Source organism: Ovis aries, chromosome 4, assembly GCF_016772045.2.
Source record: "Ovis aries strain OAR_USU_Benz2616 breed Rambouillet chromosome 4, ARS-UI_Ramb_v3.0, whole genome shotgun sequence".
NCBI lineage: Eukaryota > Metazoa > Chordata > Mammalia > Artiodactyla > Bovidae > Ovis > Ovis aries.
The window spans coordinates 99,154,511-99,178,766 of record NC_056057.1 but is presented as its reverse complement, the minus strand read 5'-3'; the positions used below and the strand labels follow the sequence as shown (position 1 = coordinate 99,178,766).

At 41.3% G+C, this 24,256-nt stretch overlaps 1 protein-coding gene across 4 annotated transcripts in view; it reads right to left on the bottom strand.

Moving 5' to 3' along the window:
• EXOC4 (exocyst complex component 4) overlaps nt 1–24,256 on the bottom strand; it is an 807,451-nt gene that overhangs the window by 233,644 nt on the left and 549,551 nt on the right. For all 4 annotated transcript variants that reach the window (XR_009600448.1, XR_009600449.1, XM_060414840.1 and 1 more), the window contains exon 11: nt 14,866–15,085. Coding sequence is in view for 2 of the 4 variants with exons in the window: in XM_060414840.1 (XP_060270823.1) it covers nt 14,866–15,085 (220 nt within the window). In the remaining 2 variants the exon portion in view is untranslated. The remainder of the gene's footprint in view (nt 1–14,865; nt 15,086–24,256) is intronic.

Sequence of the window (24,256 nt, the reverse complement as noted above, 5' to 3'; positions counted from 1 at the left end):
ATCAAATCCCCAGATCTTGGTCGGCAATTCTATTTTCTCTAATAACAGGAACTGGAGCTTCTGGGAAAAATGGCTGATTCTAGGACTGGGGCAAGAAATACAAAGATGGAGCTCACAGCATCTTGGAGTGCCAGAAAATAAGTGCTTTAAAAAAAAAATCACAAGGGTGATGATACAGGAGCCTCCAATGGCCAAAGCTGGAATTTAAAACAGAAAAACAAAGACAGTATTGGATTTTAACCCACTGTATGCAATAAAAAATCCATGAGTTCATACTGACATAAACGATCGAATAAATACAAAAATGGGAGAGAAGGGACACATCTTGCAGGTAGAAGCCTTCCCAATCATTTATGCAGATACTCTATTTTCACAGAAGTGGAGCATAAATCCTCACTATTTTTTCTCCCCACTCCTTGAGCGTGTCTGCTGTGCATAATGAATTCCTTCCAAAGAGTAAACGATGGAAAGGGGCAGGGGTACTCTCTAATGGAGAAATCTGAGCCTCAGCAAGGAGAGCAAGGTTAACACTGACAGTGATGAATCAAGCCGACAGTATATACACTTGATGTGAAATGATGAGAAATATGCTTTACCTCTGCGGTCTTCCCCCCACAAACACATGCCCCTCGTCCAATCATGAGAAAAACACCAGACTAGCCCATATTGTAGGACATGCTGCAACATGCCTAACCTGCAGTCAGGGCCAATTCAAAAGGAAAGTCTGAGAAACCGTCATATCCGGGAGGAGCCTAAAGAGACAGAACTAAACATAATGTGATATCTTGGATGGGACCTGGGAACAGAGGACATCAGGTGAAAGACAAGGCAATTTGAATAAAGTGTGGATTTTAATTAACAGGAGTGTATCAATATTGGTTCATTAATTGCAACCAATTCACCGTATGAATATAATATACTAATAAAAGGGGGCAACTGAGTGTGCGGTGTATGGGGAGTGTGCCATCTTTGCCACTTCTCTATAAATCTCGGACTTTTCTAAAATAAAATGTTTATTTAAAGAACCATAAAATTTAGAGCTCCTTTCCTTGGCAAACAACATAGCTTTGCTTCTATACACCCTTTACCTAACTAAGCTCGAGGCCATCCTTGAACATAATTGTTCAAGGCAATTTCTATTTTGGCAATTTCTATTTTATTCATTCACCCAATGAGAGCCTACTATGTGTTAAGAGATTTCTTTTGGCTCCAAAGCAAAACTTTGAAAGGATGGAAGGACAGATATGTCTTGCTCAAGAGGTATGAAATTCATGTACCAACTAGCCATCTCTCAGTCAGGCAAGCTGCTCATTCTGGACCCAGCCTTGGAAGCTACGGGCAAACACAGCAAGCAAGGTCATCAGAGCACTTCTGCAAGCACCTGATAGGCAGCCTTGACCTTGGAACAACCAAGAGGAGAACAAATTAAAAAATGCTTTGTGGAATAAAAAGGAAGAAGCAATTAAGCTCCTGTGGTTGCAATGGGGCAAAGAGAAGTAGCGTGGGTCCGGTGAGGAGAGCACAGAATAGCTCTCATTGAAGTGCAGTTATCTGAACTTGACTTTGTAGCTATTTGCAAGTGAATACTCAGGGTATTCTGGACTCCAAAGATATGACCATCCATCATGGGAATAGTTATAACTATGGAGGGAAAAAAGGCAGATAAAAATGAGGAAGAAAAAGAAAGGGAAACTAGAAGCCTAGATGGATTCTTTTTTTCGCCTCAAAAGACGATTTCCAATATGTACAATCCAAAAAGGACATAATGACATAGATAACCTGTTAATGAGTTAGCTGCATGTTGCCTTTTCCCCAAAGCAGGGCTTTAACTGACAGAGCTCCTGTGTGTCTGAAAAAGGTAATAAGGGAGAAATGTACAGCTTAATCTTTAAACAAATATGAACACGCTGCAGCCAAGCGGCTACTCTTGTGGACAGAGGTGATGAAGGACACGACACCATCCAGTGGCTACCGTTTGAGGGCTTGGCGAGAAAAACCTGATGACGATTAACGAGCACAATACTTATCCCAGAAAGTAAGCCCATCTGGGGTGTTTGCCCAATCACAACAATCAATCAAAAGAATGACTTCAAATCCGAGCAAAAGGTTGGGGTTCACCAAACCTCAGGTAGCTGTGAGGTTACCACCGGAAGCTTCTGTCTGAGAGAGAAACACTCATTGGAAGCCATCTTCCTCTCTGGGTCGGATTACTGGACTCCCATCTTGGCTGGCCCTTCTGACCCCAGGCTCTTTGTCTCTTATCTTTTTGCTTTGTTTTTAACTATTTATAACACAGTGCATTGAGATAAAATAAAAGAGGAAACCACACTCACATGGTACCAGTGTACTGACTACACAGAGTACCTAATAATCAGAGAGAAAAACTACTTTGTCAGCTTATCACATTGGTTAAACAAGATGGTTTTCTGGGGCACAGCTATTATCAAGTAAAATCTACAAAGAGAATTACATATCTCTGGGACACAGAGAACTAAATTCCCATTCTGTGTTCCCTGGGTTTGAAATGTCTCTGCCCAGCAGATCAAGTGAATTTCTAGGCATTGGGTGCCTTCTAATCTCACCTGTGAATTGCCCAAGCCCACTCTCTCTTAAGAGAGCACCCATTAAAGAATACCCTTCCAGGCTGTTACAAAGGGAACAGTTCAGCAAAGTTTAAGACCTCCCTCCATGGGAGTTCTGCGCACTGAGAACCTTCCTTCTCACTCTCCATTCCTTCACTCACCTAGACTAATCCCACCATCTTGTGAACAATCCCTTTGGTGTCTTCACATGTATCATTTGGCTCAAGTAATACTTCCCCTTCTCTATTTCTACATATCCTACAATGTCCAGTTCAGGACCCACCTCTTGTTTAAAGTTTCTAGAATTCTCCAGCCCTCAGCTGAGTCCTCCATTCTTTCTTATCTTTTAAATTAATTATTTTAATTGGAGACTACTTACTTTGCAATATTGTAGTGGTTTTGCCATACATTGGCACGAATCAGCCATGAGTATACATGTGTTCCCCATCCTGAACCCCCCCTCCCACCTCACTCCCCATCCCATCCCTCAGGGTCATCCCAGTGCACCAGCCCCGAGCACCCTGTCTCATGCACTGAACCTGGACTGGTGATCTGTTTCACACGTGATAATATACATGTTTCAATGCTATTCTCTCAAATCATTCCACCCTCGTCCTCTCCCACAGAGTCCGAAAGTCTGTTCTTTACATCTGTGTCTCTTTTGCTGTCTCACATACAGGGTCATCGTCACCATCTTTCTCTTAAACTGCAAATCTGCTGAACCATCACCTTCAGTGTTCAGGTACCCATGGTCCTCTGCTGCCCTCACATTTATAGGCGTGAGGAATTCTGATTCCCCAACTAAACCGGAAGACCCTGAGAAGTGGGAGTCGGGCTTTAAATTTCTTTTGTATATCCTCATCTCCTTGTCCAGTGATAGCACAAAGGAGGTGTGTAGTGAGTAATCCTTTAGGTTTATCAGAATTTCACCAGTGGAAATTAACCAGCTGTGTCGTGTCACTCTTGTTACATTTGATGCGTCAGATTTTCGCCAGCCCATCTTAGGGCGTCTAAGCTAAGACAAAGTGCACGCTAGGCTGTGAGCAGGACAGGATCCTTGAAAAGCATGAAGAAAAGCATCTACTCTATTTGAACAGTTCATCCTATAGGGCCGTTTAACTTTCAAGCTGAGGCAGTCTTCTTCCTCTTCCTTGGCTCACTAGAACATCTCTAAGCCAGAGCTGCTCTATCCAGACAGGGCAAAAATGACTTAGGATAAGGACCCAAAGATTCCCTGAGCAGTTCTCTGTCTATGCTCATCCGGCTTCCACCAGTCATTGTGCCAGGTCAGCAATCCTGCTGCTCACAAGGACGGTAACGATCATCTGCTTGGGCTGTCAAGCCAGTCTTTTCTCCCTTCCTGCTATCTCTCGATGGGATGTTCTTCCTCTTCTCCAGTGTTTAAGGAAGAGAAATACATCGGAAGATGCCTTTGTTAGCAAGTAAAGTCAAATCTATTTTGGGCAAAGACAGCTCTCTAAAGATCTGAACGACCGAGTGTTAATGCAGTTCAGTCCCCGTCAGCAGATCTGTCACTAGTCATTGCCTTCTCTCCTGCTTCTCCACCAAGGAGTGGGCCGAGGCAAGATCCAGACAGATAGCAGCCAATCAAATCCCTCAAAATACTTACCCCAAATAAGCCCTGTTACATAGCACAGTCTAGGTGAAGACCAAGATGGCCATCAGTGGGCCTGCCTTTACTTAGAAAGTAAATTCAGAATCCTCCTTCAAAACCCAGGGCTTATCCCTATATTGATGTCATTCTGAAACAGCCTGGTGCTCAAGCAAGTTTCTCAGTACCAAGCAAAGCTGGTAAACAAGTGTCATTGGCTGTAATTACTTTCTCATTCAGCAGCCCCTCATGACTCCTCCAGCCCTGTGGATAAGCCCTTCCCAGCCTCTGTGTTATACACTGACCTCATAACCCAGATACAAGAAATGAATTCTGGGAAAGTTGCATCTAAATTAAAATCTGTCCCAAACACATTCTGATAATTGATGGAATGCTGGAGAAAACAGTTGTATTTTTAACTGACTTCAAAAAAGAACAACTTCATATCATTAATGATTTTTATACAATGCATTGGGTTGGCTGCAAATGATTTTCTGCAGACAGAAGAAAAATGATATCTTTATTTCTAGCCCCTCTTGGTTTTCTCCAAATGGCTCACTGGCTATACTGTATGAAGTTAGTTTAAATATATGAGTATTTACACACACACACACCCCTTTCTCCCATCTAGTTAACCGGGGACTTTCTATGAAAACCAGCCAAATGGACAACAAGGTCCTATTTCTTCTTCAGCCAGAGATAAGACTACAAAGATATTTATAAAAAGTTGAAGTTGATCACATGATGTGCCTATTCTGCATGTTTATAAAAATCATCTCTCATTTGCTCACTTCATATCCTTTTTCATCAGGAGTTTTAAGGGCAAATTCCCCGGTAGTATCATTCAATAAAGGCAGTCTATTCAATAAAGGCAATCTATAAGTAATAGATAAATAACAAGCATGGGTTGGTCAATTTCCTGTTCCATGACACTATTTTAAGGAAACATCTGGATGGATACTTTTAGAAACTGAACAGTTAACACAAAGCAACTACTTTCTCACTTAATATATTTCTTTTTATGTTCAGATTTTCTAAGTAAGATATTAAAAAATCTGTGAACAACATCATGGTAAAGTGCTCAGGAATGACTGGGAATTCATTTCTAGAATGACTGAAAAAGAATTCAAATCTATCAGGTTTGGTTACGCTATGGAACAAATTCAGAAAAGTGCTAACTGTAAAATCTGGATAGTGAGCTATGGGTGGTTTTCTTTCTTTCTCAGTCTTTTTAGATGTTTCAAATATTTTCATGATAAACTCTGGGGGTAAAATACCAGGTTCTTATATTGGTTGTCCAATCATCTATAAAACAAACTGTTGGCAAAACTTAGTGAAGCCTCTCATTTAATAGGAAATATTTTTCATTTCTGTAGGTGTTTTCTTAGCATCATTTCCTTTAATGCTAATGGATTTTCTGAATGATCATGTGGGTGTGTGGAGCAATAATAACAATTATGAGACAACTCAATATGTAGAGCAGTTCACAAAGCCCTGCTGAATACACAATCTTGCTGTATTCCTCACCTTAATCTTACGAGGTGGTTTAGGCCAGTATCATTCTCATAGAGAAATGTGAAGCTGAGGGACGATAAGTGGCTTGGGCTTGTCTAAGGTCACTGGACTGATAGGGAGACCGGATCCCCATTTTAAATGCTTTTTCTACCATGCCATGGTGGAATTTCTGTGAGTTATTTTCCTGAATGGCTATGAAGAATCACAACAAGAATTCTATAACAAATAAAATGCTTTAAACTATTAACAAAAATAATCATACAAAAATAGCACAACTTGATAAGAAAATCTGAAGACACACCCAAAGTCCACATCAGTATTGAAAGATGTAATTTGCTCAGCTGTCTCAGAAGTGGACAGGGGAGTGTTGAAAGCCACAGTGACAATCTGAACAATCAGAAAGAACAAAGGAATCTTGTAGCCCATCTTCCCAGATAAAACCTGAAGCAGCCACTAGTGGTTGGTTACTTGAGGCCTTCATGCATCATGAAGGGTCTAAATAATATTGTTGGTGAGTATTTTATTTTACTTTTATAGGAAAATGTGAAGTTACTATTTAAGTCAGTATTTCTTTAGGTTTAGGTAAACACTGAAGAATCAAATTAGGCCTCAAGGCATCTTGGTTCTGAGACTTATTTTTAGCACAGTGAGACCATTAGCACCACCTCTCCAAGCTTACAGGGGAGAAGAAAAAAAAAAAAAAATTGATCAGCTCTCTTTTCCACTTAATGATTTCCATGATGACTTCCAGCAGACCTTAAATGGGACTAATCTATTTAGGCTAATAAAAACTAAATCTATTCTGTACCATGGAGTAGAGTGGCAACAACTGGCTGTAATGCAAACACCACTCAAATCCAACATTGTTCACATTAACATAATTTGATATGATGAAAACAATATGCTACTTCTGCTGGCCACACTTCCCTGGGAACCCAACAAGAGGTTACTGGCAGCACCTTGACTTAGCCGGGGAGATAATAGGCTTGGGCATCAGTGTAATTATCTCTGGCAAATCATACTGCAAGCAGCTGTGTCCACAAACCTTCAATAAAGCTTAACTAGAGCTCCAGCAATCACCAAAAACTTTCATTTGGAACCTTGCTGACATCTAGAATTTAGACCATTCTGGCCCTACTGCCTTAACACATTACTTCTATACTGCTTCCTGCCAGAGGGTTTTCTAGGAAAATATAGCAAGTTGAATATGTTGCATTCTATATAGACTGCTTCTAATTGTTAGCTGTGGTGAGTTGAATAGTGTCTTGCCAACATTCCACAGGCAACCTCAGAATGTGACCTTAGTCACAAATAGGGTCTTTGTGGATATAAACATGGTAAGGGTTGAGGTGAGGTCATGGCTGGATTAAGGTGTGCCCTAAATTCAATGAGAGTGTCCTGAGAAGAAATACAAAAGGAAAAATGGAGATTGTGGGAGAAGATCATATTAAGATGGAAGCAGGGCTCAGAATTATGCTCCCCAAAGCCAAAAAAGGCCAGGACCACCAGAAGATGGAAGAAGCAAGGAAGGGTCCTCCTTTAGAGCCTTTGAAGGGAATGTGGCCTCTGGCCTCCAGAACTATGAGTCCATCAATTTCTATTTTTTAAACCACCAAGTTTGTGGTAATTTGTTATACTTGCCCTGGGAAATGAACATACTAGCTTTAATGATCATAAATATTGCATGCTGTTTCTGCTGCTAACAAACGATCAGTGGGCAAATCCAGGAAAAAGAGGCAGGAAGTGAAACAATACCATCTCCTGCTGACACTCTAAGGTAATGGGAAGAAGGAAACACGAGTTACTAGCTGGGTGAGGGAGCACAGAGAACAGGAGTGAGTAAACAGCAAGTTAGTGATGAGAGGAGATGCAGGCTGAAATCTACAAAGAAACAACAGGACTGGTGAGGCATGGTCAGTAGAAGTCAAAAGGCTATGAAGTTGAGAGTTAAGCTGTGGACAGGCATCAGAGTGGTCAAGGCTGAAGTCCAGGCATCTGTGACTGGAAAAGGAAGGAGGCATGTTTTTTACAACCATTATTCCATCCAAACCCTAAAAATGATGTCTGTGTTCCTAGGACACATATTTTATTATTCTTATTTTATAGAGCAGGGAATAGGTATGGAGAGGTGAGCAACTTGGTCCTGATCACAAAAGTATCCACTGAAACATCTGGGACTTAAATCTATTTGTATCTGATCCCAAGTCTTATTTATCAAGCTTGATTCAAAGTATCTAACAGATCCTTTGTTACAAAACTGACTGAAAGAATCCCTTATTTATAACATTTCTGTACTTCCTCTCAGGGCAGTAATTGATTCTATGGAGTAGAAAGATGCAGGCCAGTGACAAGTGATGCTAATACTATCTGTATATGCTGGAATGATCTGGACAGCTCATAACACCTGGATGCCCAGACCTCACCCCTGATCTACTGAATCTGTATCTCTGGAATGCAATCTTACCCCTGATCAACTGAACCAACTCCCTGGGTGTGTTCAGAAAGCTCTTGGGTGATTCTAAAGAGAATTGTAACTGATACGCACACACCCCACCAGGCAGCAGTGGGGAGCTCAGAAGGATGAGGAAGAGAGAAGAGTGTAGGGTTTGCAGGCTGCCTCTAACTATCTCACTTTTCAGAAGGGCTCTGACACACACTGGGGCAATGAGGGAAATGAAAATGTGCTTTAAATGTTTGAATACTGCTTCAACTTTTTCACTTGCACAGTTTATGGTTTTATCCTCCAGTGAACGTGGGAATCTAAGCCTCGGCTTTAGGAAAGCTGTCCTTGTCTCACATTGCTCAACACGAGCCAGGAAACGTACACTCAGCCTGTGTCTGGAAAGAACTCTGCAACATTCAGCAACGTGCTAGACTAGGAAGCAGCTTCTGCTGCCGCGGCAAATATTGTTTTTACAAATTTGGCATCTGTATGAAACAAAGCTGAATCATTTTTTTGAAGTAACTACTGTTGTTTGCCGCAGTGCTAGAAGCCCACAGCATTAGAGCCCCACTGCCTAGTCTCCAGCTGGAAATGCTGGTACTATGTAAGACAATGCTTCTAAAACTTCCACCTCTATTAATGACCGAGAGGGCTGCTCGGACCAGAGATTCCTGAGCTCCACTCTGGAGCACAGTTGAGGCTGAGGAATCTGCATTTCTCACAAGCTCAGGTGATACTGGGGTTGCACAGAGTCGGAAACGATTGAAGCGACTTAGCAGCAGCAGCAGCAGCAGCAGTGGGTGATATGATGCACCAGTCCATGGACCACGCTTCACGTTGCTCTCGTACAAGGAGTATGTGTGTGCTCAGTCACTCAGTTGTGTCCAACTCTGTGCGACCCTATGGACTGTAGCCCACCAGGCTCCTCTGACCATGGGATTCTCCAGGCAAGAATACTGGAGTGGGTTGCCATTTCCTACTCCAGGGGATCTTCCTGACCAGGGATCAAACCCTCATCTCCTACGGTGGCAGGCGTATTCTTCACCACTGAGCCACTAGGGAGGCTGTGCTCCTCAAAATCTAATGTGCGCACAAATCACCTGGGGATGCCGTACACATGCATATTCTGGCTCAGAGGTCTTGCGTTCTTGTCCACAGGTCCCTCTCTAAGTAACAAGGACACCAGGTATTCCACTGGTGGGAGGGTGGAGGTGAACCTTTACCTGTATCTTTTGTTCACACCGAAATATGTCCATTCAGCTGTGTGATAGTTAAGGGAGAAAAACCTAAGCATTAGTCTCCTCTCCCCTTTTCTGGATGGAGACACTAAAGAGGAATAAATCAAATTACATCCCCAAACCAAGGACAAGTTAGGGAACAGAGAGAATGTTTCCTCATGTCTGATGAGTGAACAGTTGGTTGATTGCTGTGATATATAAGGCATGAAGGGGTATCCACTTCAAACAATCAACTGTTTCCATAGCTCTATGTCTGGAATGCCAGAAGATCTGAGTTAGGAGAAATGAGGAATTTCTCTTAATGGATTTCTTTCATTTGAGTCAGCATGCTTTGCCTTGCAATGGATGGAGGCCACTCTGCAGAAAAAGTGATGGTAACAGAGGACTCTCAGATGGTAAGAGCATGAAGCATAGTCTACCTGTTTCCATCTAACAGCATTTGAGGTATAAGATCTGTGATGTTTTAAACATTGTCATGATGCTGGGAAAGATTGAGGGCAGGAGAAGGGGACGACAGAGGATGAGATGGTTGGAGGGCAACACCGGCTCAATGGACATGAGTTTGGGTAAACTCCAGGAGTTGGTGATGGAGAGGGAGGCCTGACATACTGCGGTTCATGGGGTCGCAAAGAGTCGGACACAACTGAGTGACTGAACTGAATTGAATGCGTCTTAAACGCAAGACCATGAAACTTATACAGTGGGGGCAAAACCTGCATACACACACACACCCTTGTATTAATGAAGCCATCATGAGCTCTTTCATTTTTATTCGCTCAGCCATTTATTCAATAATGTCTTCTCTACAGCAGCCAAAGCTGTAGGGGCTGTGCATCAAGGAGAGAAGCACCTGCAACAAATATCCAAGCTAGTCCATCCATTGGAAAAAGGCTTAGACAACTGAGGTAAGGAAGATGGTTGGCTTTACACTTTTACTTCCCTGTAGGCAATACATACATGGGTTTAGAGTAGTGCATCTCTGGCTGCAAGGAGAATCTGGTTCCAAACTCTCCCCCTGTGCTCCCAGTCTGCTGCAGATAGATACTTTAATAAATAACAACGAATTACTAGAAACAAATGAAAATTGAAACACCCAGGGATAAAAACACAAGTTCCAATCTTTTACTATTAGGTTCAACCGACAATGTCAAATTGCTTTAAAAAAAAAAAAAAAAGGCTTAATGTTGAACAGCAGATTGCTAACAAAAACCTTGGCTTCCTGGGTGGCCCAGTGGTACCATACTACCTACAATTCAGAGACATGGGTTCGATCCCTGGTCCAGAAAGATTCTCTGGAGTAGGAAATGGCAACCCTCTCCAGTATTCTTGTCTGGAAAATTCCATGGACAGAGGAGACTGGCCAGCTATGGTCCATGAAGTCACAAAGAGTCAGACAGTACTGAGTATGCAAATGAACAGCTTGCAGGGAAGCATTCTCTTACACTGAGTAAAACTGAGTTAGAACACAGGTTCCAGGGTTAGGTCACCTGGGTTTGAATTACAGTTTTATTGATGCTAGCTAAATGACTTTGGGCAAATTATTTAATTTCACTGTTTCTCAGTTTCCTCCCCACAATAAGAATGCCACCTTCACAAAGCTCTTGTCAATGCATATAAAACATGTACAAGTCAATACACATAAAGCACTCGATAGTGTCTGGCTCATAGCAAATGCTATTAAAGTGTGAGTTGGCACCATTATTACTATTTACTATTATGACTGCTATCATTACTGCTTCTGTTACTTCTAGTACAATGCTGCTGTATCAGCAGCCAGCATCTACGCAGTTATTTCACCTATAAAATGGTCCTTGTAATTTCTTCCTCCCTATTTCCTTCCTTTCTTCCTTCCCATGTGCCTGGAAAGTAAAGTTACCAATGTAGAAGCGCGTGAGCATGCGTGTGTGCTGTGTCCAACTCTCCAAACCCCATGCACTATATCCCGCCAGGCTCCTCTGTCCACAGGATTTTCCAGGCAAGAATACTGGAGTGGGTTGCCATTTCCTCCTCCGGGGGTCTTCCCCACCCAGGGATCAAACCCATGTCTCCGGAGTCTCCTGCACTGGCAGGCAGACGCTTTACTACTGAGTCACCTGGGAAGTCTATGTAAAAGGACGTTATGGCCCAAATAAATGCCCCCTTATAACCGACTGTCTACCCTGACCAAATGCCATTTCAGAGAGGAAAGGACCGAGTGTCCTGGGGTTCTCTGTGTCTGCACATCACGAAATAAACGGAAGCAGCACGGAGACAGCTGTCTGTCCACTGTCCCCCGAGAACCCCATCGGGCTGATGCTTTATGACAGTGGGTGCTGCCTCCAAGGAAAGGCACGATCCTTTCCAGTCTGTAACCAAACCACAGTGAGCAGGAGGAATGGCTTTGAAGGACACAGAATTCCATACTTAGCCCTCCTGCATCTTTCACACATACAGATATTTCTCCAAGCTCTCTTCTTCACAACTGCTTTGGATTCTCAGCTACAATTACTGAGAATCACTTCTCAATTATTTTTCTTTATATTAGCTACCTATAATTAGCTGGGAATAAAAAAATTATTAAAGGGACACTGAAACACATATAAGAAACACTGAAATCTGAGCACGAGAGAAACTGTCAGGAAACAATTTACAAGCATCAGAGAAAGCCAGAGACTTTCTCAAGACGGGAAAGGAAAATAGCCTCCTCCTCATGTACTTTTTTAACCTAACTCTGAGAATATTAAACAAACTTATTGATGTAGTCTAACTCATTTTCACTGTCAAAAATAAAACTCTGAGGAAGAAAGGGAGAACAAAACAACAAATAAGAAAGCAGGTATCTGGGCTCTGTAAACCTGTTTGGAGATGAATAGCTTAAATGGCTTTTAAGATTTATTCACTTACATGTAACTATCATATCTGGACAAGGTCAAAGAAAGAAAGAAGAGGTAAGGCTGGAGTTCTGAATGTAGCCTCAGAATGGAGTCATTGACTTGAAGGACAAGAGGCGTAGTAACACGTACAAATGGCTGGTGATGAGGTTAGCAGTGACTTGACAAGCACGTTGGTGGACGGCCCAGAGATGCCGTGTAGCCAGCGGTGTGTGGCCCTGACATGGCCCAGACTGTAGTCAACCAGTTAGGAGTTTTACTGTGTCTCTGTTAGTCAAGTTGAAAATCCTCATGTCTAATGAGCCAGTATCTTTAGGTCCCAGATACAGTCTGTAGGCAGTCTCTTTTATTTTCACCATACTAAGTGTATTAAAGTTGCTCTGTGCAGCATATAGCATGATACTTGAGGGATATACACGCTGAGAGGCTTTCTAATGGAGAAGAAATTAATGATATGGTCAGACATAACATAAAAGCAAACAAGTTTTTGTCACTCTCTATTTCTCATCTTCCCACTCTGACTCTGCGGTTAAGACACTCAAAACCTATTCACTGTGACCATCTATCTACCCACCCACCCACATTTACATTCATCCAACAAACTCCTGAGCACATTCTTCCTGCCTATGCTTTTGGAACTTAATTTCTAGTGAGAAAAGATAGGAAATCAACAAGCCTGTTGTTGTTGCTGTTCCATCACACAGCCGTGTCTAATTCTCTGTGACCCCATGGACTGCAGCACGCCAGGCCTCCCTTGTCCCCCACCATCAACAAGCCAGAAAATAAACAACTATGACTGTTGTGCAAAGAAAGACAAAAATTAAAACCTGAAAACAGTGACTAACTAGGGAAATCTATTTATGATCCTAAATGAAAACCAGAATTCCATTCAGATGATTAACGAAGAAATACTAATGAAGAGATGACTTACAGAGATACAGGCAGCACTGGAAGAAGGAACAAGGGATGCTGAGGCTCCCAGAGACTGGTAAGAGCAGAAAGCTCTCATCAAGGGCCAAGGAAAGGAAATGGTGGTGTCATAGTCCAGCGAGAGCTGGAGCCATGGAGAAAGTGTTATCTGGCAGGACCTCTCGTTATGGAGGGAGGCACCCAAGGCCAGAACTCAGGTCCAAAACGGAGAGGAAGGAGACAAGACCTCAATCGCTCCCTCTCCTTTGACCCTCCAACTTCCTGCTCACGCTGCCTACTGGCAGAACCTGATCATAAGTCACCTGGCATGGGAGTCTGTGTGATACATCCATAAAATGTGGCTCCAGTGTTGAGAATAAATTTGGAGGAGGGAAGATGAAAAATAACCAACGAAGGGAACCTACTTAGGCAGAGAGTCAGGAAAAGCTTCCCTGTGGAAGTGACATTTGAACTGGTACCAAGAGAAGAGGCCGGCCATGCAAAGGGCCAGTAGAAGAATGAGCCCGCAGGAGGGTGAGTGGGCACATGTCTTTGCTCTTCTCCTTGTTCTCCGTCCCACACTCAGGACAGATGCTTCACTAGGAACGCAGACTCAGACAATCCAAACGAACATCTTCCTAGACGTGTTGCTATTACTCTAGTTCTGGGGGAAATGAGTGCCTCTCGTCTATGTTCTCAAGACCATAGAAGACTCTGCTCATAAAAAAAGAGGATGCTCATACCAGGACATTTCCCTACGAGAGGGCCAGCATTTTTATCCATTCTAGTGTACAAAGAAGGAAAAATCAAGGATGACGTATGTAAAAGCAGGTCAAGGAAGGCAACTAAAGCAACTATCCCATTTACCCAATTTCTCTTTGAAGAGCTCAAGTCTTCCACAGTTTGACATATCCTCATATCATACAGCATATGCAAAAATGTACTATTGTGCCCATCATTCTCTTAAATGAAGAAACACTGCAAAGGTCCAATTATTATCCAACATAACAATAATTAATGTATATTCATAATTGAAATTCATATTAACACAAATTTGCGTTTGGTTTTCTATTTACCTCCAAGTCACTGGCTTAAAGCATGTAAAATAAATACCTCGTCTATTAATCTGAATATCTAACAACTTGTTTTACTTCTGTTGCCCAGAAACCATCGCTTAAAATAGGGAAAGTAACATTTTCATATTAAGATGATCGGCACTTGAATTAACAAATGATCTGACCTTCAAAAGCCAGTTTGCAAGGTGGGTTCAGATTCACTGTGAGCTAGCCAAATCAGCATTCAAACGGAACTGAGGGTTTACTGTTGGTCACTGAGGTTAGGCAGAGTCACTTCCTCCCTGGAAACCCTTCTACTTTAGCATGCTCTCACCACTGGAAAGAGAATTCTATTCAAGGACAAGTTTCAGGCCAATAATGAGGAGTTGCCTGCATGTTAATGAGGCTCACCATCTCCCATACTCAAAACTAACCATTTTTTTCTTAGAGATCTTCAGGACTTTCCATTATCTCTACATTAGTCCTTAATTTCCCTAGTGCCCATTTAATTTATTTCCTCTTATTTTGTCCCTGATGAACATGGAAACAGATGGTAATTCTTCTCCTCTTTTCAATTTGTAACTCTTGCCAAGTCAGTGAAAACTGCTGATAGAAAGAATAAGTTCAAAGAATATGATTACCTGGAGGAGAGGCCGCTGCACCCCCAGCACTTTCATGGTGTCTGCATTAGCCAGGATCTTCAGGGCGTCAGATGTTTTCGTGACTCCTTCGATCTCCTTGTTGATCTCAGCCAAGACCTGATTGAGGAAGATGTTTTTGATGTACATGGTGAGAAACTCTCGAAGAGGACACTGTTTGGCAGGACCAAGTCCCAGGGCATGCTCTATCTCTTGAATAAATCTGGAAGACAAACAGAACACAACCACTGTCAAACGTATCAGAAAGATAGTTACAGAAATATGACCAAACATGGGTATCCCTGCTTGCTGCCACGGAGAGATCTGGGGAAATTACCAGAATTCTAAACCAGGGCAGGCCTCTTTAATATCCACTTATATATGAGTCTGTTTTTTAAACACAAGTTATTTCACTTATTCAATAGAAACAGGATGAAACAGAAACAAAAATTTCAAACTAGTGGGGAGAAAGGAGAGACAAAAATATTTATTAATTCAAGAAGGAAATAAAAATATAAGAAGCAAAAGAAAATGTGATAAACAAAAACACAAATTATGATGCAAAGTAAAGAGCAAACCCCATTCTGCATATTTCTTAAACTCTACGTATGTGTAGACAGAACTTTCGAAAAGAGAAAATAAAGGATATTGTTGTTCAGTCTCTAAGTCATCTCTGACTCTTTGCAACCCTATGAACTACAACATGCCAGGCTCCTCTGTTCTCTACTATCTCTTCGAGGTTGCTCAAATTCATGTCCCTTGAGTTGGTGATGCTGTCTAACCGTCTCACCCTCTGCCACCCCCTTCTCCTTTTGCCTTCAACCTTTCCCAGCATCAGGGTCTTTTCCAATAAGGACAGTCTTTGAATTTATGATGCTAATGTGGGTTGAGAGGTTATGAAAGGAAACAGGAGGGGGCTGGGGACAAAGGAGAAGTTTAACTTTATTTGTAATGATCAATTTCCTTTATAAAAAACACTTAAAGCATTTATAGCAGAAGGCTAACTGTCAAGCCTCACAAATGAGTACACAGAGACTTGTTATGTTATTCTTCGTATTTTTCTATGATGGCAGCTCCTGCTTCCACGGTTCTGATATGCATAAATCTAAGTTACTACAGTGTAGTGAATCACACCAGGTCAACAGGATTTGAATATACCACAGCATATTAACCGTGAGCAGTGGCATGAAACAGAAACTCCAGTGCTTCAATCCAGAAATTTCTATGTGAATAATTGACGTTCATCACAATCAATGATCAGTCATATCACTTCCTTCAAAGTCCGATCAGTGAATGGTCACTTCACATCTGTTCCTCAGTCCATAGACAGCAACGTGGGTAGCTGTTGTCTCCTTGTCTTTCAGTGATTAACCCCTGTGACAGCTTGCAGAAATGGATAACTGAAAAAGGGACTGGCCAAGAAAGCTAAAAGTACAGAAAAAAAAAAAAGAGAGAGAGAGAGAGAAACCTAAAAGCAGTGCTGGGAGCAAAATCTGACTTGAACATAAGTGGATTTATAGAAGAAATAATAGACCCTGGGAACATGTGATAGGAACACGCAGCCAGAGGGAGGGTGAACCAACTGACCTTAAAACAGTTGTGACAAAAGAGAGAAAGGCATCCCAGAGGAAGTGATGTTGACCAAAACATGTTACCCTAGAGGAACTCTTGGAGATATTTCATGACATTGGAAAGCAAAGAATAAAATATGGGCAGCTGACCCAAACTGAGAGGGAAGTACGACATTTCACCAAGGCAGAGAAAAAAGATCTTTGCTATGTACTGTAAGTGACCCAATAAGAAGATGGTGGCAAGCACGTGGCCAGGTCATGCGACGGATGGGATCTAGTTCCCAGATCTAAGGGATTGAACCAGTGCTCCCTGCAGCGGAAGTGTGGGAGTCTTAACCGTGGGACCTCCAGGGAACCCCACTCTTGGTAAGATTTTAACAAAGAAACAAAACTCTGATTCTCATTGTTTCTAATGTTACAGGGTACTAATACATATTAGTTTTATTTTTCATTTCTGTATATATTTGTAACTGACAGGAAGACTTTGTAATGTTTCCACACCAAAAAATTTCAGGCCATGAAACTTTCGTTATTTTCCCCTATTGATTAATAATACTGCTTTGCCTGGTGAGTTTTACAGTTCTACAATGTTCTGTAAAGCAAGAAAGGCCTTACACTTTAGATTTTTCCAGAAAGAAGAGGAGTTAAAGGAAATTAAACAGAATCTAATGAAATAGAGAAAAAAATTAATGATTAACTGGGAAGATCTATTTGCAACTTATGTCACAGACGACAGGCAGTAAAAAAACCAAAGAACACAGTAGAAAAATGATCAAAAGACATGAAAAGACATTTTACAGTAAGTGAACATTAAACATAAGAAAAAAGTTTTAACTTCATTCATAATGAGAAAAATGAAAGGTAAACTATACCGAGATACCATTATTTATACCCACGCAACAGCCAGATTCCAAAAGTTTGAAAACACACTGTTGGTTTAAGTGTGGGCAGAGAGACATTCTCATATATTATTGATGGGAATGAAAAATATTACAACCCTGATGAAGGACAAATTGGCACTATCATTCAAAATTACAAATGTATTTCCTTTTGACCCAGAAATCTCACTTCTGGGAAATTCTTCCAACAGCTATTATCTGAATATGGACGAGATGATCTATGCACAGGGTACAGAGATCAGTACAGCATTGTTTTTTATAGCAAAAGATTAGAAATAACACAAAAAATCCATCAGTTAGACATCAGTTAAATAAACTATGGTGAATCTACACGCTGCAATACTGGGCAGCAACCCAGCTCCCAAACATGGAAGCTTCTGATGAGCTTACATGCAAAGATCTCTAAGACTTATACTGTTTAGTGAGAAGAGCAAGGTGCATACCAATATGCACCTTTGTATAAGAATTATACATTTATTTGTTTTATCGTAAAGACATCCTGGGAGGATTCATAAGAAAATTAGTAAATGTGAGTATTTACAGGAAGCAGGGATGGGAGGCGGGGAGTCTGGCAAAGGAGTGAGAATACACTTTTCAATTATAATTTTCATAATCATTTGATTTTTTAAAAACTGTGAATATATTAGCAATTCAAATAAAATTAAATTAGACAATATAAAATTATCTACATTTATCAAAGACTATTTCATAAATTGCTTTCTAATTAGATCACATTTAAAGTTTGGGATATAAATGTTCCGTAAGTTCAGCTGTTTAACCTAATAAAGAGTTTCCTTTACTTAATAAACAAATACATGATGGTTACTCTTCCATATCATCAGTTAAATGCTCCATTAACCTCCAGGTCCTCAGAGGGGGAGTGAGGGTAGGAAAGAGAACACAGAGGATTATTACAGTGGAAAAGTCACCCAGGAAAGTGGACACAGAGAAACCATGACAAACAGCAATGAGGTTTCTTAACTGATGTTGTCAGCAACTAAAGGGAAGTAAAAGGCTGACCCAAGGGACTTCGCTGGTGGTCTAGTGGCTAGGACTCTGGGGTCCCAATGCAGGGGACCTGGGTTCAATCCCTGAGCAGGGAACTAGATTCCATATGCCTCAACTAAAGATCCCGCATGTTGCAACTAAGACCTGGTACAGCCAAAAAAAAAAATATATATATATATATATATGTTTTAAAGCCTGACCCAAAACAAGATACAATAAATCTTTAAGAAGAGATTGAGTAGAAGGTGGGGGGGGGCAGAAATGAAGAAATAAAGAGCAGATAGTTAACTATGGTTATAGTTTTAAGATCTCCAGGTCCCACATCATGCTACAGTGATCTCATCTAACTCACAGAGAAACCCTCCACCCAGGAGCATCCTGGTTCCCTTGGTCTGTTTCTGAAAGGCAACCACTGTTACTAATCTGATAACAAATAAATACACCTGTCATCAGAATCCCTATTTATTCTTTCCCATGGGTCTTAGAAGGAGAGTTTTCTGAGCAGAAGTACTTCTTGCATTTTCAAAATCAACCAGTTATTTGGAGGAGATTTTTAGTAGTTAACCTGCTCCTAAACAAAGTAACAGAAGGCGCTAAATTACCCCATTTTTCTTTTTTTCTAGTCCCTTATTTGCCTTTGGTGCCCCTCGAATAGGAAACCACTCTGAGCAGCACAGAAGGAGCAGCTTCCATCACCTTCAGCCAAATGATTTTTTTCGAATACAAATCATTTATTCCCTAAAGCATACACATCCGTCTAAAATGACACAGTCAGGTTGATGGTGTCGTCTCTGACTCGAGGGGACCCATTCAACATGTTTCCAAATCTGCTTTTGGAGCTGGGAGGGCCCCACTGTGCAGAAGGCATGAGACATGAGGGGAGAATGAGAGAGAAAAATTGGGGCTGTCTCACCAGCCTCTTCTCCCCTCTGGTCAAGAATGAGAAGCAACCATATTAAATGGGCAAAACGCCCTTTCTTAGGCAGGAAGGACACAGAGGAAGATTGTCCCTAGGCATCCAAGAGGTGAACTGAACTCATAGTCTGTGCAGAGAGGAAAGGTTTAGGGAAGTGGAACGGCCAAGGGTGGAACATGGAAAGTAGGGATTCCTGAGTCTGAATCTTGAGTGTCTTGGGCAGGTTACTTAGCCTCTCTTCATCCTATTTGTGTATTCTGTAAATGGATGTAACACACAGGATTTATTCTGATGATTAAGGAAATAAAATGCAAGTGCTCATCTCAGAGGCTGACATATAGTTAACTGCTACGTAGGTGGTGGCTGCTGCTATTTGTATAATTACTATCAGTGCATAAATCCTGATGAGGTTGGAGATTTAGAGCAAAGTGTGACATATTTTATCATTTTTTTTCACTCTATCCTTTACTTTCCCATGCAATTATCCATAATTGGCAATTTAGGCCATTAGATTATTACTTGGACTATTTCAGCAATGCATGTATGTAGGAATGGCGAAAACCCCATGTGGCCAGGGATCAAGTGTAAATTTCTCACTGCTGTATCTTCACGGCCTAGGATTAGTCTACTGCCGGCACACAGTAGGTCTCAGGAAATATTTGCTAAATCAAGTATTGAATAAAATAATTAATAGGTCCTTTCATATACCCTTAATTCCAGAGTGTGATCTCTGATAAATAGCGCCCTTCTCCAAACGATTAAGATTATAAGAAAAAGAGAAAGAAAGAAAATAATCCTATATCTCAACCACAGATGCTTTGGATTGAAAGAGTATTCTCTACTCCATGCCCACATTCTTACTTGTTTTTTGCTTCATGCAATAAGGTTGTTCACACTGCTTCATATTGGCCATTTCACAGAGGTTAGTACTTGTAAGCCTAAGACTCACTTTATCATCTAATGAAAGTGAAAGTCACTCAGTCATATACAACTCTTTGCGACTCCATGGACTATACAGTCCATGGAATTGTCCAGGCCAAAATACTGGAGTAGTTAGCCTTCTCCTTCTCCAGGGGATCTTCCAAACCCCAGGGATCAAACCCAGGTCTCCCACACTGCAGGCGGATTCTTTACCAGCTGAGTCACAAGGGAAGCCCAAGAATACTGGAGTGGGTAGCTTATCCCTTCTCCAGGGGATCTTCCTGACCCAGGAATTGATCTGGGGTCTCCTGCCTTGCAGGCAGATTCTTTACCAACTGAGCTATCAGGGAAGTCCCATCATCTAATGAACACATTATTAACCTAAACATTTACTGCCAAAGTGAAAAGTGTTAGTGTTAGTCACTCAGTCATGTGTGACTCTTGGTGATCAGAGGGATTGTAGCCTCTGTCTGCAGAATTCTCCAGGCAAGAATACTGGAGGTGAGCTGCCATTCCCTTCTCTGGGGATCTTCTGGACCCAGGGATTGAACCTGGGTCTCCTGCATTGCAGGCAGATTCTTTATCGTCTGAGCCACCAGGGAAGCCCAAACATCTATTAGGGAACATCAATGCTGCTTCCTGGCTTCACTATAGATAATCATACAGTAAACATCTTCATTTTGCTTCTGTGGAATTCCTTCCATGAGTTAAAGTACTAGGAGTACTTCCTGATCATCTTTTATGGGTGAGCCTATATTTTATTTCCCCCAGATTCCCACAGAATGCTGCATGGCTCCTTTCACCTATTAAGTACCTTGAAAAATCATCTGTTGAATGGAAGACAGAAGACAGAGGCAAGGGTGTTGAAGAGAAGCATCAAAAACCCCAGTTTTCCCAACAATGCTCCTAATCAGCTCTTTGGAAGTAAGAAAACATTGAATTTGTAACAGTGAAAGGAATCTCATTAGGAAAGAAAACACTTCAAAGTTAAGACGGAACACAGATGGAACCCTGTCAAAAGGGTATTATCTAATCTCGTGAAGTGCTTTCACACTGGGGATTTCCTCTTCTTGTAAACGATGAGAAGGCAAACACAAAGCACAGGTCCATCTGTGTATATGGAAGGAGAGACAATGAGAATCAAAGAGAAGGACCTATATAGTGCAAGATGCAGAGTATCTAATGATGGAATTTTTGAAGAACGTTATTCAGATCAGCCTCCCAATCCTCAAGCTGTAGAGTAGGATAAACCAGAACACAAAGAGTGTAGGCAATCTATCCTGATTGTCTTTGAATGTCTAAAGCATGGATCTTACTACCTAAATTCTAATGTTGCCATTTGTAACTATTTTACCAAAGGTTTTATTTTCAAATTACCATCAACCAGGGGATCTCCAAAAATCTGTACATACGTAATACCTATATTTTCTTTTTAATTGGAATATAATTGCTTTACAATCTTGTGTTAGTTTCTGTGGTACAATGAAGTGACCCAGTTATATGTATACATATATCCCCTCCCCCTTGACCCTCCCTCCCATCCCACCCATCTAGGTCATCACAGAGCACTGAGCTGAGCTCCCTGTACTTTATAGCAAGTTCCCCCTATATTTTAAATTTACTCTTTCTTATAGCAAGCATGTGTACTTTGGAGCACATACATGAGCACACAGTACCCACACTTAACCTACTATTTTCAAAATTTTTATTCTGCTTTGATTTCTATCCAGGAAAATTACACTAATTAAAATTTCACTCAAGTTTCCCAAGCCCCTTGTTTAACCCAGACTCCTCATCACAAATTCCATCTTATTGTAAGGCTCCATTTCATCTCAGTCAACAATTATGGCTGCTACCAGCTGGAAATATCCTAAAATACAACTTGGATCCTCTGTGTTCAAGAAGTTGCAACGAGAGCAATACTCAGTTGAATAAAAATAGTTGCTCAGAGTAAATAAGTACTCCTTATATTCACAGTCTAGTAATTTAAAAGATTCTACAGCTGACAGTAGTGATGGGACACACTGACACCAGGTACCATCTGACACGGTACAGAGAAGAACACAGCAGCACCTCTTACCAGAAATGCATATTTTTGCCAAAAAGCGCATAACGTAAATCCAGTCATGGGGAAATAACGTCTTCCCAGAGAACTAAAATACAAATCAAAAGTATACACTTCAGAAAATACAAATTCAGACTTCTGGCTTTTGGAATACAAGGAATTCATTCATGGCTCTCTCACAGACAATATGCCACTGTTTACTGCTAAGTCTGTTTTTAACACATATATCTGTATATGATGTATATCATACAACATAAAACATTTTAATTCTTTTCACTTTTATTATTCCTGAATTTGTCATATTATCACACACATCTGTTGGTAGTTTGGGCTGCATTATGTACACACAATATTTATCTGAAAAGCCTGGGATTTTCCTCTTGATCTTATGTATTAGAATCAGTAGTTACGTGTGATTTATTCCTCTGACCTCTTGCATTTTGCAGGATCCTGCAACATATCATTTCTGCTAAAGTAACTTCTAATTCAGTCTTGTAAATCTGCAGAGAGGTAACATGCTTACCTCCATCAAGAAGCTCTGAATCTCTTCTATAGCATAATGGCTTTAAAGACATTTTTAAAAATCTGAACCATCTCTTTCTCTTCCTTAAGTTCAAGCTTTCTATGTGAAAAGTTATGAGATATTTATAGGCCTGCAGAAGATCTGCTTAGGTCATCAGGCATCAGTTCAGTTCAGTCGCTCAGTCATGTCCGACTCTTTGTGACCCATGAATCGCAGCACGCCAGGCCTCCCTGTCCATCACCATCTCCTGGAGTTCATTCAGACTCACGTCCATCGAGCCTGTGATGCCATCCAGCCATCTCATCCTCAGTCGTCCCCTTCTCCTCCTGCCCCCAATCCCTCCCAGCACCAGAATCTTTTCCAATGAGTCAACTCTTTGCATGAGGTGGCCAAAGTACTGGAGCTTCAGCTTTAGCATCATTCCTTCCAAAAGAAATCCCAGGGCTGATCTCCTTCAGAATGGACTGGTTGGATCTCCTTGCAGTCCAAGGGACTCTCAAGAGTCTTCTCCAACACCACAGTTTAAAAGCATCAATTCTTCGGTGCTCAGCCTTCTTCACAGTCCAACTGTCACATCCATACATGACTACTGGAAAAACCATTGCCTTGACTAGATGGACCTTAGTTGGCAAAATAATGTCTCTGCTTTTGAATATGCTATATAGGTTGGTCATAACTTTTCTTCCAAGGAGTAAGTGTCTTTTAATTTCATGGCTGCAATCACCATCTGCAGTGATTTTGGAGCCCCCAAAAATAAAGTCTGACACTGTTTCTACTGTTTCCCCATCTATTTTCCATGAAGTGATGGGACCAGATGCCATTAGTTTTCTGAATGTTGAGCTTTAAGCCAACTTTTTCACTCTCCTCTTTTACTTTCATCAAGAGGCTTTTTAGCTCCTCTTCACTTTCTGCCATAAGGGTGGAGTCATCTGCTTATCTGAGGTTATTGATATTTCTCCCGGAAATCTTGATTCCAGCTTGTGTTTCTTCCAGTCCAGTGTTTCTCATGATGTACTCTTCATACAAGTTAAACAAACAGGGTGACAATACTCCTTGACGTACTCCTTTTCCTATTTGGAACCAGTCTGTTGTTCCATGTCCAGTTCTAACTGTTGCTTCCTGACCTGCATACAGATTTCTCAAGAGGCAGGTTAGGTGGTCTGGTATTCCCATCTCTTTCAGAATTTTCCACAGATTATTGTGATCCACACAGTCAAAGGCTTTGGCATAGTCAATAAAGCAGAAATAGATGTTTTTCTGGAACTCCCTTGATTTTTCGATGATCCATTGGATGTTGGCAATTTGATCTCTGGTTCCTCTGCCTTTTCTAAAACCAGCTTGAACATCAGGGAGTTCACGGTTCACGTATTGCTGAAGCCTGGCTTGGAGAATTTTGAGCATTACTTTACTAGCATGTGAGATGAGTGCAATTGTGCGGTAGTTTGAGCATTCTTTGGCATTGCCTTTCTTTGGAATTGGAATGAAAACGGA